General features: G+C 32.3%; 1 protein-coding gene and 1 long non-coding RNA gene across 2 annotated transcripts in view; one reads left to right on the top strand and one right to left on the bottom strand.

Annotated features, from left to right (window-relative positions):
• Positions 1-14,923, bottom strand: part of LOC126739779 (uncharacterized) — a 177,869-nt gene that overhangs the window by 79,480 nt on the left and 83,466 nt on the right. Inside the window, exon 3 of the mRNA XM_050445592.1 lies at positions 11,247-11,367. Within this exon, the coding sequence (XP_050301549.1) occupies positions 11,247-11,367 (121 nt within the window). The remainder of the gene's footprint in view (positions 1-11,246; positions 11,368-14,923) is intronic.
• LOC126739780 (uncharacterized) lies at positions 1,924-2,847 on the top strand. Its single transcript, XR_007661704.1, has 3 exons — positions 1,924-2,149; positions 2,239-2,342; positions 2,580-2,847. It is a non-coding gene; the product is annotated as an uncharacterized LOC126739780 (long non-coding RNA).

Here is a 14,923-nt window from a genome sequence, read left to right as displayed (position 1 = left end):
AAGAATAAGAAAAAAAATGCTTTTGGCACAAAATATGATCGAAGACGAAAATATGCAAATAAACACTACTTTAATAATAAAGCAAATAATGCCCAATATAATATTGAACAGATACATGATGTAGATAACCCATTTCAAAATAATACGTTTGAAGTTAATATTATTATTAAAATATTTAACGGTTCAAAACTTCCAAATCTTATATCAATGTCTATGCCTCTTGATGACACCACAGCTAAAAATCCCCATGACGCTATATTTTCTATTCCTCTGAATGACACTAGATCTATGCTCTCGATTCTATGCTCTATTCTTGAAATTTTTTTTATTCTTAAAAGACTTGATACAGACGGATAGAATGAGAAAGACATTTCACAAGATGAAGGTAACATAAACTTGAACGCAAAAAAATCAGACTACAGTAGATAACGTGAATGGTGAAGAAGAAATACAAGCATATGTAGATGCAGTGATTAGTCTTTTATTACACGAAGAGTACACATATTTCAGTATCCTAATTTTTTTTTAAGAATAAGAAGTCAATTCGTTTTTGAAACCGGTCGATACAAGTCATCATTATGATACTATCGAATAGATCGATAGAGCGCATCGTATCGATAGTAGTGTTGTCTACTACTGAATGACCAGAGAAGGTACACGTTGTGCGTTATTTGTCATTTGTGCGATGTCTGGAGGATAGATAATATCATCTATCCGGTAGCTTTAAATTGGGTACCAAATTCGAGATTCGTATTCAAATTTTGAGCGCAAGTAAGAGAAGAAAAGTAGTTTTAAAGTATTAATATTTTCAAAATGCCGACAGTTTCGATAAATAAAACTCAATTACCTTAAGGGAGATCAATTAATAATGCTGAAATTTATAAAGGATTTCATCGAAATATTAGTGAATATCAAAATGGATAAAATATAAGACACTTACGTCCCTCTTTTTACAATGTGAGGTTGAAAGGTCTTCCTCAAAAATCATGCCAAAATGAATTTGGGAATAGTAAGAAAAGTGAATGTAAGTGATTCAAAAGGGTTTAATAAATGTATATTAGGGGTAATTTAAGAAACAATTTATAAAAAATTTATAATACTGTAAAGCAAGCCAAGTCGTGATGTTAGGCTCAAGCATTTAATAAAGTTACTTTATAATTATAGATTGATGATAAATCACGAAATTCTAATGAGTTTTGGAAAATTCAATTTGTATCAAATAGGCAATCTTGAAGCGGTGACATATAACATATACAAATGTTCCTGGTAGAAATTATTTAAACCCAGTTGAACGAAGCAGTATGAAGCCACCAGGTTTTGTGCCTGTTTCTTCTACATGATTTTTTTGAAAATCATCTCGAAAATGAGTTCCAAGACTTTATTACAGAAATGTACCCAAGCAGATCAGTTCTTACTAACAATTGGAATTATATTATTACAGGCACTAATCCAATTGTTATCGAATATATTGATCCACATAAAAGACAATAATGCACTTCTAACATAGACTTCAGAATAGAAATGTATCTACGTGCAGGAGTCATAATAGGTTTCTTTTTGAAATTACGAAGTATTATAATCAGAAATGATTATGTATTTGTCTACCAGGCAGTTCTTTACCGCCATTTGTTCCAATACTACAAACTCCTGCTCTAATAATCCACCCTCCTCCTAATGCAATATGATCTTCACTGTCCAATAATTCGATGCACCATCGAAGAACTTAAGAACTTATTTACGATATATACGGTGTCTATTATGCTTCAAAGAAAAATCTGTTAAATCACTGAAGAACCATTTATGGCAATGAATGTATCCGAATACAATAAATTCAACGTTTGACAAAATCGCAGTGTAAACCTAGAAAAAATCTCTGTCTTATGACTAATCAAAGATGTTTGATTGTCAGTGTCAAACGATTTTTATTTTACGTCAACACGTTTAAAATTTACAAGAAATAAGACAAATTAATTAACAAAAAGAAAAGAGAAAATGGAGAAGGAATAGAAGGAAAAAACCGCAAAAGGAAAACAACTAAAGTAAACAAAACAAAATAAAACTAAGGCGGGAAATGTTATGAAAGCCAGTAACACGAGCAATTCTGTAACGCCAACCAAGTTAAAGCCCGTTCAAAATAAGAACCTCAAAGGTACAATCAATTTGAGAAAGAGAACTAGCTCTAAGAAAATGGTTACAGTGACAAACTTAACATTTTCTAATGATAATTTTTAATTCCAGCTTTCTGAAGCACTGAAATAAAGACACGGACTTACATAACAAAATATGGATAAGTTACTTTATTTAAACAATAAACAAAATTACAGCCTTTACTCAAATATAGAGTAAGTCATTAAATAACTAAAAATAAAATAACTAGAAACCTTATAATAAAAATACCGAGTTCTTAAAAAAAACTATTACCGAATCAAATTTAAATAAACGATAGAATTTGAAAGAAAAAGATCAATACGTACGATGTAATAAGTGATAGTTAAAAAAAATAAGAATGCTTCTAGAGATTTAAATGAGTTTAACGATTTAATAAAATTAAATGCTCACTTTATCATTTTTCCTACTAGTCATGAAATTCTCGGCTGTCCATATAAAGTGGGTCCGAGAGGAAAAAAAGGACGTCGGCCTCGATCAAGAGGAGTAATTGACACGACACTTTACCTGGCCAAACCGTTTTTAGCGGTACTTTTATTGGAGGTTTTTGCTGTTAATGGCTCTTCTACCCCTGCGAATTTGATGGACACTTTTAGCAGCTTTCGACCTTTTACGCTTAATTATTATCTGCTAACTTGATAAAAGATTCAAAGGAAAATAAATGATCTGAATAGGATAAAAGCTAATTTGGAAAAAGTAGTTGAGATTATTCAATTTAATGCACTTTCACGTAGCTTTTGGTTTACTTAAGACCAATAAACTTACGTACATACATAATACAATCTGATTACATTTTCCTATTATGCATCCAAGTAAAAACGTAAATGAACATCGTTCAATGTATTCAAAGGACCAAAGGTACTTCAAATATAAAAACGTTTAAAATTCGTTCGATATACATTAAGCAGTTAAATAATTTTTTTTGACTATTTTGGGAAATTTCAAAGCAATAAAATTGGATAGAAAAAAAGCTTTACACTTGTAGTCATTTGAGCGCCATATTGACCTTTCATTTTCACCTTTGCATCGCAATTGAAAAAATTTACAATTTATAGCATTAAGAATAATTTTTTAGATATATCTTTATTAAAATAGTCTTCAATTAAAGCTTTTATATATAGAATTAATAAAAGTTATGTTCAAACAAGTTCATTTTAAGCTAGCTATATATAAGTAATTTTTTTTTATAATCGATTTTCAACATATGTATCTAACAGCCCTAGTTAAACTTAAAAAATAACTGAAACAAAGAGTTAGACATTGCAGCACTTTATTTTCGAAAGTTAACTTGTTAAAACTGACGTATCTTGCAATGGTCTATTACATATTTTAGACGGAGAGTGAAATAGAGTTTTAGGACCGTCAAATAATTATAAATACAGATTAACACAGTAATATTTCGAGTTGGGTCAAGTGCTCTAATTTTGTTGTGATATGAGCACATATACTATATGGAAATTATAAATCGACTTAATTTATACACATTTTTTCGAGGCATTTGACTTAAAGTAAACTTAGTAAACTATACCTTTTTCTTTGTTAATTAAAAGTTTTAAACATTGGAGATATATTTGCCACATTTCGAAAATGGCGACCCATGCAGTTTAAATTCCATAAATTCATATGAAAGGCAATGTGACATTGGTTTTCATTTTATTTTTTGGCATTTGCTGATAACGTAAAGAAATTAAGCTGGTTTATAAAATCCGATATTTACCACTAACATATTTTAAGACAAGACTAAACATTCCAGTAAATTAAGCAAATAACCCAAGACTGATGATTTCACGACATTCAATTTGATAGAAAGTTTGAAAGTTAAGAAGTTTTGACCATTTTTAAATTTTTTTGGATATTTTAATCAACAAAGCATTTATCTGCCTCTACAACTAATCTAAAACTTATCTGTTGCAACCGGGTTAAATCATATTTAGAATATTGTACAACTATCTGGTATCCCTAGTATAGTCTATCTATAAACATCCTTGAACGAGTCCAAAGAATCTTTTTGAGGATAACTGGTTATATGATGTATATGCACTGTAGCAGTCGTTGCCAAATGAAGAATAAATAAATGAACTTATATAAATCTTTATATACGGTAACATTTTGCATCTCACTATTCAAAAATTTTAAAATAACACGAAAACAATGCTGAAAAAGAGTAGGTCAATGGGCAATCATATTTTGTAAATTATTATGGCGAGTTACCTCTTCATATCCTAGCTTTAAACTGGTTATTCAAATAGCGAACATTACAGTATTTACGTAAAAACTGTGAGAAAGAACCAATAACTCAAAAAGTAGTTTTTTAAATAAATTTATTAATATTCCTTAATTTTTATATAGATCAAAAGCATCACAGATAACTTAGTTAGATTCATTTTTATACCCATTAATAAGAGAATACATGTCAAGAGATTCAAAACATACATTTATTCATAATTATAGCAATTTTTTTAATTTAATTTTGAATGAAACTTATACACGACTTTTTATCGTTTGCACATCTTTGTATGTCACAATTTTTTACCCACTTATCCACCACAAATGTGTAAATAAAACAAAAAAGAGATATAGTGTGTATCTCTGAGAGACTTCTCTAAATACAGGAGGAAGTTTAGACATTTGCCTATCAACAAGTAGCTGCTACACTCTATCATATAAAAGAAAGAAAAATTTCTTAAAAAACCCTGACGCACCATCAGATAAATCTTAATACAGTTGTTGGTCTAGAAATCAAATGCTTTACTGTAAATTAAAAATATTAATATTATCTAGCATTTTAATAAGGCATGCTCTTCAGAAATTCGAACTGAGTGTCCGGTAGTAAGCTACTGATAAGCTATTATAAGATTGTAAGATAACAGCAGGTTTTAATGTTATCGGAATAAATGAAGTTCTTAAATATTTGCTAAAAAGGGCGAATAACAGGGGCAAAATCTTTATCGTTTGGAGAGGAACACCATGAAATCCGAATACTTCTAAATCTAAATACTTACTAAAGAATAACTTTTAAGTGCCTAAAAGATGCAAGAATATCAAAAAAATAGTAGTGCTAGCTGACAGTGCTGAGTTATTTTGAATAGTGCTGAGCTAGCACTACTTAGCACTAGTTATTTGTACAAATTAAGGAAAATTATATTTAAGAGGGGTAAATCCTGTTAACATAAACAGCTTTTATAGTTTTAGACAAATTACTGACTTCTCTGACTTTCCTATTAATAAAATCACGAGCTGTCACTTATCTTATCTTTATTTTGATATTTTATTATTTTCGTAAGTTCGTTCCATTTATTGTATAAATTTGGTAAAATTTCAATTTACTAATAACTTACTAATAATATAATAAAATAATACTGTATTCTCCAAAAATAGTGTATTTACTATTGTAAACTAAATGATGTCACGACTTACTATAACGAGAGTAGTTATGTTGAACTTAATGCAAAATACGTAACTTGATTTAAAGTTAGCGCTCGCCCGTGCTAGCGGTCATAATCTCTAATGTACCCGAAGGCAACAACCCAGTCTCCGTATTAGTATAATCGTGTTCCGAGAGTTTGCTAAACTTTGAGATAAGATAAATGCATATTTATAACTGGTTCCTAATAAATTTTATGGTTGGAAGCAAGCTATTGCCTTTTTAGATTAGATTATAAAATTTCTTACTTAATAAATGCATAAGTAAATTTATATTTGTATACAAAATAACTAACAGAAGAACTTCTTTACTGATCTTAAATTATTGTATTACATATACTCGATACGGGGGGGTTTACCCGAAAAATGAAAAATTGCAAACTTTGAAGGTCGATATCTCGGCTTCTATGGGAGCTGTCGGTAAAATTTCAACGGTTTTGTCTTAGTTTCGTCGTTCTGATTCCAACGAGACCATCCGCAAGTCGTAGCTTTTACGATAGCCGAGATATGGCATTTTTGATGCCCATTTTTGGCCTCAAAAACAGACGTCGAAAACGACTTTTTCACGATTTTCAAAGTGCTCTCATTCCCTTAGTTCTGCTCGGATCTTGTTATAACCCACTGTTTTCGTAATCTAGGTGACCCAAATAAGACACTGGTATACTTAGTTTAATTAAAAAAAATCAATTTTTGGTGAAAAAATTCGATACCCGGGGGTATACCCGAAAAATGAAAAATTCCAAATTTTGAAGGTTGATATCTCGACTTCTATGGGAGCTATCGGGAAAATTCCAACGGTTTTGTCTTAGTTTCGTGGTTCTGAATCAAACGAGACCATCCGCAAAGTCGTAGATTTTACGATAGCCGAGATATGGCATTTTTGATGCCCATTTTTGGCCTCAAAAACAGACGTCGAAATCGACTTTTTCACGATTTTCAAAGTGCTCTCATTACCTTAGTTCTGCTCGGATTCTGTTATAACCCGGTGTTTTCGTAATCTGGGTGACCCAAATAAGACGCTGGTATACATAGTTTGATTTCGAAAAAAATCAATTTTTGGTGAAAAAATTCGATACGGGGGGGTATACCTAAAAAATGAAAAATTCCAAATTTTGAAGGTCGATATCTCGGCTTCTATCGGCACTATCAGGATAATTTCAACGGTTTTGTTTTAGTTTCGTCCTTCTGAAACCAACGAGACCATCCGCAAAGTCGTAGATTTTACGATAGCCGAGATATGGTATTTTTGATGCCCATTTTTGGCCTCAAAAACAGACGTCGAAAACGATTTTTTCACGATTTTCAAAGTGCTCTCATTCCCTTAGTTCTGCTCGGATCTTGTTATAACCCGGTGTTTTCGTAATCTAGGTGACCCAAATAAGACGCTGGTATACTTAGTTTGATTTCGAAAAAAATCAATTTTTGGTGAACAAATTCGATACGGGGGGGTATACCTAAAAAATGAAAAATTCCAAATTTTGAAGGTCGATATCTCGGCTTCTATCGGCACTATCAGGATAATTTCAACGGTTTTGTTTTAGTTTCGTCGTTCTGAAACCAACGAGACCATCCGCAAAGTCGTAGATTTTACGATAGCCGAGATATGGCATTTTTGATGCCCATTTTTGGCCTCAAAAACAGACGTCGAAAACGATTTTTTCACGATTTTCAAAGTGCTCTCATTCCCTTAGTTCTGCTCGGATCTTGTTATAACCCGGTGTTTTCGTAATCTAGGTGACCCAAATAAGACTCTGGTACACTTAGTTTAATTTAAAAAAAATCAATTTTTGGTGAAAAAATTCGATACGTGGGGGTATACCCGAAAAATAAAAAATTCCAAATGTTGAAGGTCGATATCTCGGCTTCTATGGGAGCTATCGGGAAAATTCCAACGGTTTTGTCTTAGTTTCGTCGTTCTGAAACCAACGAGACCATCCGCAAAGTCGTAGCGTTTACGATAGCCGAGATATGGCATTTTTGATGCCCATTTTTGGCCTCAAAAACAGACGTCGAAAACGACTTTTTCACGATTTTCAAAGTGCTCTCATTCCCTTAGTTCTGCTCGGATCTTGTTATAACCCGGTGTTTTCGTAATCTAGGTGACTTAAATAAGACTCTGGTACACTTGGTTTAATTTAAAAAAAAAATCAATTTTTCGTAAAAAAAATCGATACGGGGGGGTATACACGAAAAATGAAAAATGCCAAATTTTGAAGGTCGATATCTCGGCTTCTATGGGAGCTATCGGGAAAATTCCAACGGTTTTGTCTTAGTTTCGTCGTTTTGAAACCAACGAGACCATCCGCAAAGTCGTAGCTTTTACGATAGCCGAGATATGGCATTTTTGATGCCCATTTTTGGCCTCAAAAACAGACGTCGAAATCGACTTTTTCACGATTTTCAAAGTGCTCTCATTACCTTAGTTCTGCTCGGATTCTGTTATAACCCGGTGTTTTCGTAATCTGGGTGACCCAAATAAGACGCTGGTATACTTAGTTTGATTTCGAAAAAAATCAATTTTTCGTGAAAAAATTCGATACGGGGGGGTATACACGAAAAATGAAAAATTCCAAATGTTAAAGGTCGATATCTCGGCTTCTATGGGAGCTATCGGGAAAATTCCAACGGTTTTGTCTTAGTTTCGTCGTTCTGAAACCAACGAGATCATCCGCAAAGTCGTAGCTTTTACGATAGCCGAGATATGGCATTTTTGATGCCCATTTTTGGCCTCAAAAACAGACGTCGAAATCGACTTTTTCACGATTTTCAAAGTGCTCTTATTACCTTAGTTCTGCTCGGATTCTGTTATAACCCGGTGTTTTCGTAATCTGGGTGACCCAAATAAGACGCTGGTATACTTAGTTTGATTTCGAAAAAAATCAATTTTTCGTGAAAAAATTCGATACGGGGGGGTATACACGAAAAATGAAAAATTCCAAATGTTAAAGGTCGATATCTCGGCTTCTATGGGAGCTATCGGGAAAATTCCAACGGTTTTGTCTTAGTTTCGTCGTTCTGAAACCAACGAGATCATCCGCAAAGTCGTAGCTTTTACGATAGCCGAGATATGGCATTTTTGATGCCCATTTTTGGCCTCAAAAACAGACGTCGAAATCGACTTTTTCACGATTTTCAAAGTGCTCTCATTACCTTAGTTCTGCTCGGATTCTGTTATAACCCGGTGTTTTCGTAATCTGGGTGTCCCAAATAAGACGCTGGTATACTTAGTTTGATTTCGAAAAAAATCAATTTTTCGTGAAAAAATTCGATACGGGGGGGTATACACGAAAAATGAAAAATGCCAAATTTTGAAGGTCGATATTTCGGCTTCTATAGGAGCTATCGGGATGATTTTTACAGTTTTGTTTTAGTTTCGTCGTACTGAATCCAACGAGACCATCCGCAAAGTCGTAGCTTTTACGATAGCCGAGATATGGCATTTTTGATGCCCATTTTTGGCCTCAAAAACAGACGTCGAAAACGACTTTTTTACGATTTTCAAAGTTCTCTCATTCCCTTAGTTCTGCTCGAATTCTGTTATAACCCGGTGTTTTCGTAATCTGGGTGACCCAAATAAGACGCTGGTATACTTAGTTTGATTTCAAAAAAAATCAATTTTTGGTGAAAAAATTCGATACGGGGGGTATACCCGAAAAATGAAAAATTCCAAATTTTGAAGGTTGATACCTCGGCTTCTATGGGAGCTATAGGGAAAATTCCAACGGTGTTGTCTTAGTTTCGTCGTTCTGAAACCAACGAGATCATCCGCAAAGTCGTAGCTTTTACGATAGCCGAGGTATGGCATTTTTGATGCCCATTTTTGGCCTCAAAAACAGACGTCGAAAACGACTTTTTCACGATTTTCAAAGTTCTCTCATTCCCTTAGTTCTGCTCGGATTCTGTTATAACCCGGTGTTTTCGTAATCTGGGTGACCCAAAGAAGACGCTGGTATACTTAGTTTGATTTCAAAAAAAATCAATTTTTGGTGAAAAAATTCGATACGGGGGGGTATACCCGAAAAATGAAAAATTCCAAATTTTGAAGGTTGTTATCTCGGCTTCTATGGGAGCTATCGGGATAATTTCAACGGTTTTGTTTTAGTTTCGTCGTTCTGAATCCAACGAGATCATCCGCAAAGTCGTAGCTTTTACGATAGCCGAGATATCGACCTTCAAAGTTTAGAATTTTTCATTTTTTGGGTATACCCCCCCGTATCGAATTTTTTCACCAATAATTGATTTTTTTCAAAATCAAACTAAGTATACCAGCGTCTTATTTGGGTCACCTAGATTACAAAAATACCGTGTTATAACAGGATCCGAGCAGAACTAAGGGAATGAGAGCACTTTGAAAATCGTGAAAAAGTCGTTTTTGACGTCCGTTTTTGAGGCCAAAAATGGGCATCAAAAATGCCATATATCGGCTATCGTAAAAGCTACGACTTTGCGGATAGTCTCGTTGGTTTCAGAACGACGAAACTAAGACAAAACCGTTGGAATTTTCCCGATAGCTCCCATAGAAGCCGAGATATCAACCTTCAAAATTTGGAATTTTTCATTTTTCGAGTATACCCCCCCGTATCGAATTTTTTCACCAAAAGATGATTTTTTTTTAAATCAAACTAAGCATTACATGTAATTTAAGGTACTCGTATAAATAGGCGGCAGCACATTTTGTACAACAAAAACTGACTGGATCGTAGTCAGCATCAAAGGCATCAACTTACTTCACCTTAATCTAATAATACCCAATATTAATATTTGATTAAAACCTCTCATAGTGATACATCTTATCTTTAATCAATCAAAATAGTGTGCTTGCGAAGTCCAGAAAACTAGTAAAATATTTCACTACAAACTTATTTTTGAACTGACAATTAATAAAACTACCCAGAGTCCAAGTCTATAAAAAAAATACAATTTTGTTTCTAATATTACGGAGCTTATAAGTCAAGTTTTACTCTTATTTCCCTCCTAGGTGCCAGCCTACAACGGCTTTATTTCTCTTCTCTTTTCTAAACTTAGAAATGATAAGATCAGAACATTTATTTAAACTAAAATATTCCTACAACTCTTTAATTTAGAAAACTACTATCTACTAGTATGTATTTACTTAAGTTTTAATCCCACTTATATAGAACCCCTATCCGGCACGTCACTCACTCGTCCAAAAATCATTTAGCAAATAGAATCCGGTAGGTAGGGTCCAACTCAAACATTAAATTCAGCCCGATGGTCCCTTCGAACGATTTAGACTCGTTAGTCTGAGAAATGGAAACTCGAAACCCAGTTTCAAGTTTTCAGTTGGAATCTCAACTCAGCTCAAACTTTCTGCTTGATTTTAGTCTAAAGGCGTAGGTACTTTACTTAAAACTACTGCAGTTTACCTAAATTAGAGTGCGACAGAATAAAATTTGTAAGTTTTTTTTTAAATTTAAAATGTGAATTAACTTTAGCTATAAAGTCAATAAAATATGTATACGCATTGAAACATATTTTTCTAACGTTGTATTTTTGTTTTAAAATACGTAATTTAAAATCGAAAATGTCAAGAGTTTTACTACACAAACACTAACAATTTATTATTTAATGTAATTTCTATGCATAACTTAAATGGCTCTGGCTATTTTGTATTTAGGTGTTAAATAAAGACTTACCTCATTCGTGTAATAAAAACTTGAGCCAAGTCTAATGGAGCCCATGATATTCCCAAGTCTGTGTTGCTGATATCCCGCCACTCAGAATATTTTACTAAGGAGCAAGCGGGTGATGGAACATCTAAAAAAAAGTTTCAATAAGTGTTGCAAATGCACATGTTATATGGCAATTTAATTATGTAAAGATTAAAAAGCTTTAATAATAAAACTCTTCCAAGAGTAATGAGAAAATAAATTAACGAAAAACAGCAAAAACAATAAAATGGGACGTAAATAAAATTAGAACAACCAGTGCCGAGGATGGGTATCCACGGAAAATAAAAAAAAAGGAAAACGAAACTCTCCGAAACTTTTTCGTTTAATTGAATTAAATTGGAACAAGTTTCAATTGTTACGGGCCAATATTGGTGTTGAATTTTATTCTTGCCAGGTATACTTTTCAAATGAAGGATTCGCATAAAGTGAAAATTGGGATTAGAGATAAAAAAAAATCTGCACAAATTGTTTACAATAGTTAAAGTAAAAATCATTAAAATAGTTACGTAGAAAATGGAGGATTAAAGTTAAAATTTCTTATTTGTTTAAGATTTATGAGTGTTGTAATTAAATATCACTAATATCTATATTAATTTTAGTAATGAACATTTTGCTTATTGCTAGGAAAACAGAAAATTCGATACCCTAATACCTTTTATAACTTTTATGAATACCTCTGCTGAACTTCAGAAGAAAATTTTGTATAGACTGCTATATGATTCGAAACAAATTCAGCTAAAAGAGTGCCAAACATTAACATTTCCAAATATCAGCTTGAAATGTTAAATGAAAACAATTCGCTTAACTAACACATATTCATTAATTATACTTTTTTCCGAAACGCTTTCTCTAAACGATCATCCTTATAATGCCCGACACTGAGCGAGTGAAATTTGAGTTTGTATGCCATTATCTCGCCTTTCCTTTATAGCTGTTAACGGTCGAGGAACACGACACCTTTTGAGCCAGTTTCAAACGAGCGTACGTCTTGTCTGCCACATTTAATCTTAGATCTGAGATACTTATACTCAAGGTAACGCTGCTGCAGCAGATACATAAAGAAATGCTGAAATAGGGGTCCGAGTCATGTACGGTTGGAATGCTGCACAAAAGTGCAGACATATATGATATAACTGAAAACGTGTCTTTGTGGTTAGATATTTTGATAACTAATAGGGTTTTAAAGTAAGAAAACTTGCTTTAAGGATTAACTGTAATTTATACGCTATTAATTAATCTAAACGCTCTTAATTTTGAACTTCAATTAAGGTATTTTTTTTATAAACCAAGGGACAACATCATCGATCGACAACAAAATGAGCCAGAGAGTATTTATTAATTTTTTTGGCAAAACATGTCTTAGGGATAAAAGTTTTTATAAATAATCAAGTCGTCTTTTTTTTTAAACTCAAAGGCACTGGAATTAAAAAAAAACAAGAAAAAGAAAACAAATATTGAAATATTTCTTTCCAGTTAAAGAAGAAAATTATAGAGTATGCCAAACTATGTTCCTTAATCCTGTTGTGATTAAGCGTTGAACAATTCTTTACTGGAAAAGTTCTTAGAACATAGTTGCTCTAAGTATAATCGCAAATCTACCCATACTGTTTAACCTTTTAAAAATTGCCATAAATGCCTGCTGCAATCTTTAAATTCTCTAACAGTTATGGCGTCACATTATTGTAGGTCAACTTCTTAAAGAGAATCTTTTAGCTGAATGGCAATCATAGCAAAGCCCTTATGTTATGTTAAAGATTGATGCAAATTAAAAAATATCTTGTTTCTTTAATTTGCCTTTTAAATTGCATCGTTTTCTAAAACTTTTAATAAAAAAAATTCTTTCATCCAAAAAAAACGAACGTGAGAAGTGTGTTAGCTACAAGGTTGGAACAGATGAAACCTTAGCTGGTTGGTTAAAGGTAGAAAGTGACCTGATGTTCTTATTTTATGTAATAAATATTAATTATATTCTGTTTGAAGCATATATATTAAAAATGTTGTAGCTAAGTCAGTAACTGCAGATTTCAGCATATGGAATTTTAATAAAAATGTACACTTTTAAATTGCGTTCTTCATTCTAATAGAAAATATTTAAAACTTTCCGGCGTCAATTATTTTTTGTTGCTATAACAAAAGGGACAGGTCCAAAAATCTGAAAATTTCCCACCGTTTATATCGCAGGCTACTCGCTCTCCCCAAATTAAAAAACTTTTTCTATATTGTCGACCTGTTTACGATTTCAGGAACATTCTGGGACGTCCTGGCAGACTAATAGCGTTTTCTTTGCGAAACGGGACGCATCGAAAACATCTACGAGGACAGATTAAATTTATTATTGCGATTTTGTTCTTGGCAGCGTATATTACTTCGCTGGGGTTTTCAGAAAAAGAAACAAGACCGAAAAGGGACGTATTTTTAAATTCTCGACTGTTTTAAGTTAAAAAGGTGGATATTAGTCATGTTAATTGGACTTGAAGAGATGGAAAAGAAATTTTCCGCCCCCTAGTGTCAAAAAAAGTTCTCGTCACCATCTGGGTCGAGTAAATTATCTGATCATTTCTAATTTAAAAATAATTCTCTTCGTTAAGAAAAAGGAAGCTGCTTGTGACACGGGAAGCAAAAAAGAAGAGACAAAAATCGTTACCCATTGTAGTTCCGGTCTTTGTCCATCGTCCTGCGGTCTTTTTGGCCTGTAATTAACTTTGGTAATTAGACGGGTTTTTATTGAATTTCTGAATTTAAAAAGAAAGTTACTGAATTAAAATGAGGCACTTTTAATTTTTCGAGGATTATATAATGGTTTAAAGGGTTGGCTTTTATTAAGAGATAGCTCTCTCAACTTACTGTAATTAAGACGAAAGGATAAGAATTGTTTTATATAATTTCTATACAGCAATAAGTAGAAACTTAAAAATACATAGAAGCAAAAAATACCCTAATGGAACTTTTCGATTGGACCTGTTTTGTTATGACAATTAAATTTTCAGATACACATCATATACAGATACTTTCCTCAATAATAAAGGATTAAAACTTTTATATAAAATAATTTTTAAAAGTTATATTCTTAAAATGTTTCATTGAATAAAATCAGTGCTTAATATAAGAAAATATTTATAGAATAAACTTAGTTAAAACTTTTTCACATTAATTCTGAACAAAAAAAGAAACGTATTTTTTATTCCGCCAAATCTTTTTTAATGTTTAGTTTTTTTTTATATTGTTATAACAAGTCTATTTGTTATTCAATGTTAAATCTGAACTCTAAAATTGGTTTGAACTTGTCGAAAGGGATTTTTGTTAACTCAATTTTCCTTCAATTCGTGGAAAAGTGACCCTTAAAATCGAATTTATTTTATTGTCTTTTCCTTACAAGGATCTCAGGGTTTAATAATGTCACATTTTAAGTGGCAATTTAGGGATATCTTGGAAGGACAGAATGCCTTAGGGATAAATAATTATGATTAAAGTGATTTTTTGTGTCCAGTTTAAAATAATAAAAATTATAGAAATAAATTTAGAGGTAAAAGTTTAAATTTACAAGAAAAAGGTAGATAGATGATATCACTGGAGAAAAATATATCATTTATTCAATAAGGATTAATAATACGTTTTCTTTCAATAAAATTTGATATATTACG

The sequence above is a fragment of the Anthonomus grandis genome, chromosome 8 (assembly GCF_022605725.1).
Source record: "Anthonomus grandis grandis chromosome 8, icAntGran1.3, whole genome shotgun sequence".
In the NCBI taxonomy this organism is placed as follows: Eukaryota; Metazoa; Arthropoda; class Insecta; order Coleoptera; family Curculionidae; genus Anthonomus; species Anthonomus grandis.
The sequence above is the reverse complement of the archived record's forward strand: the minus strand, read 5'-3'. Positions and strand labels throughout refer to the sequence as shown.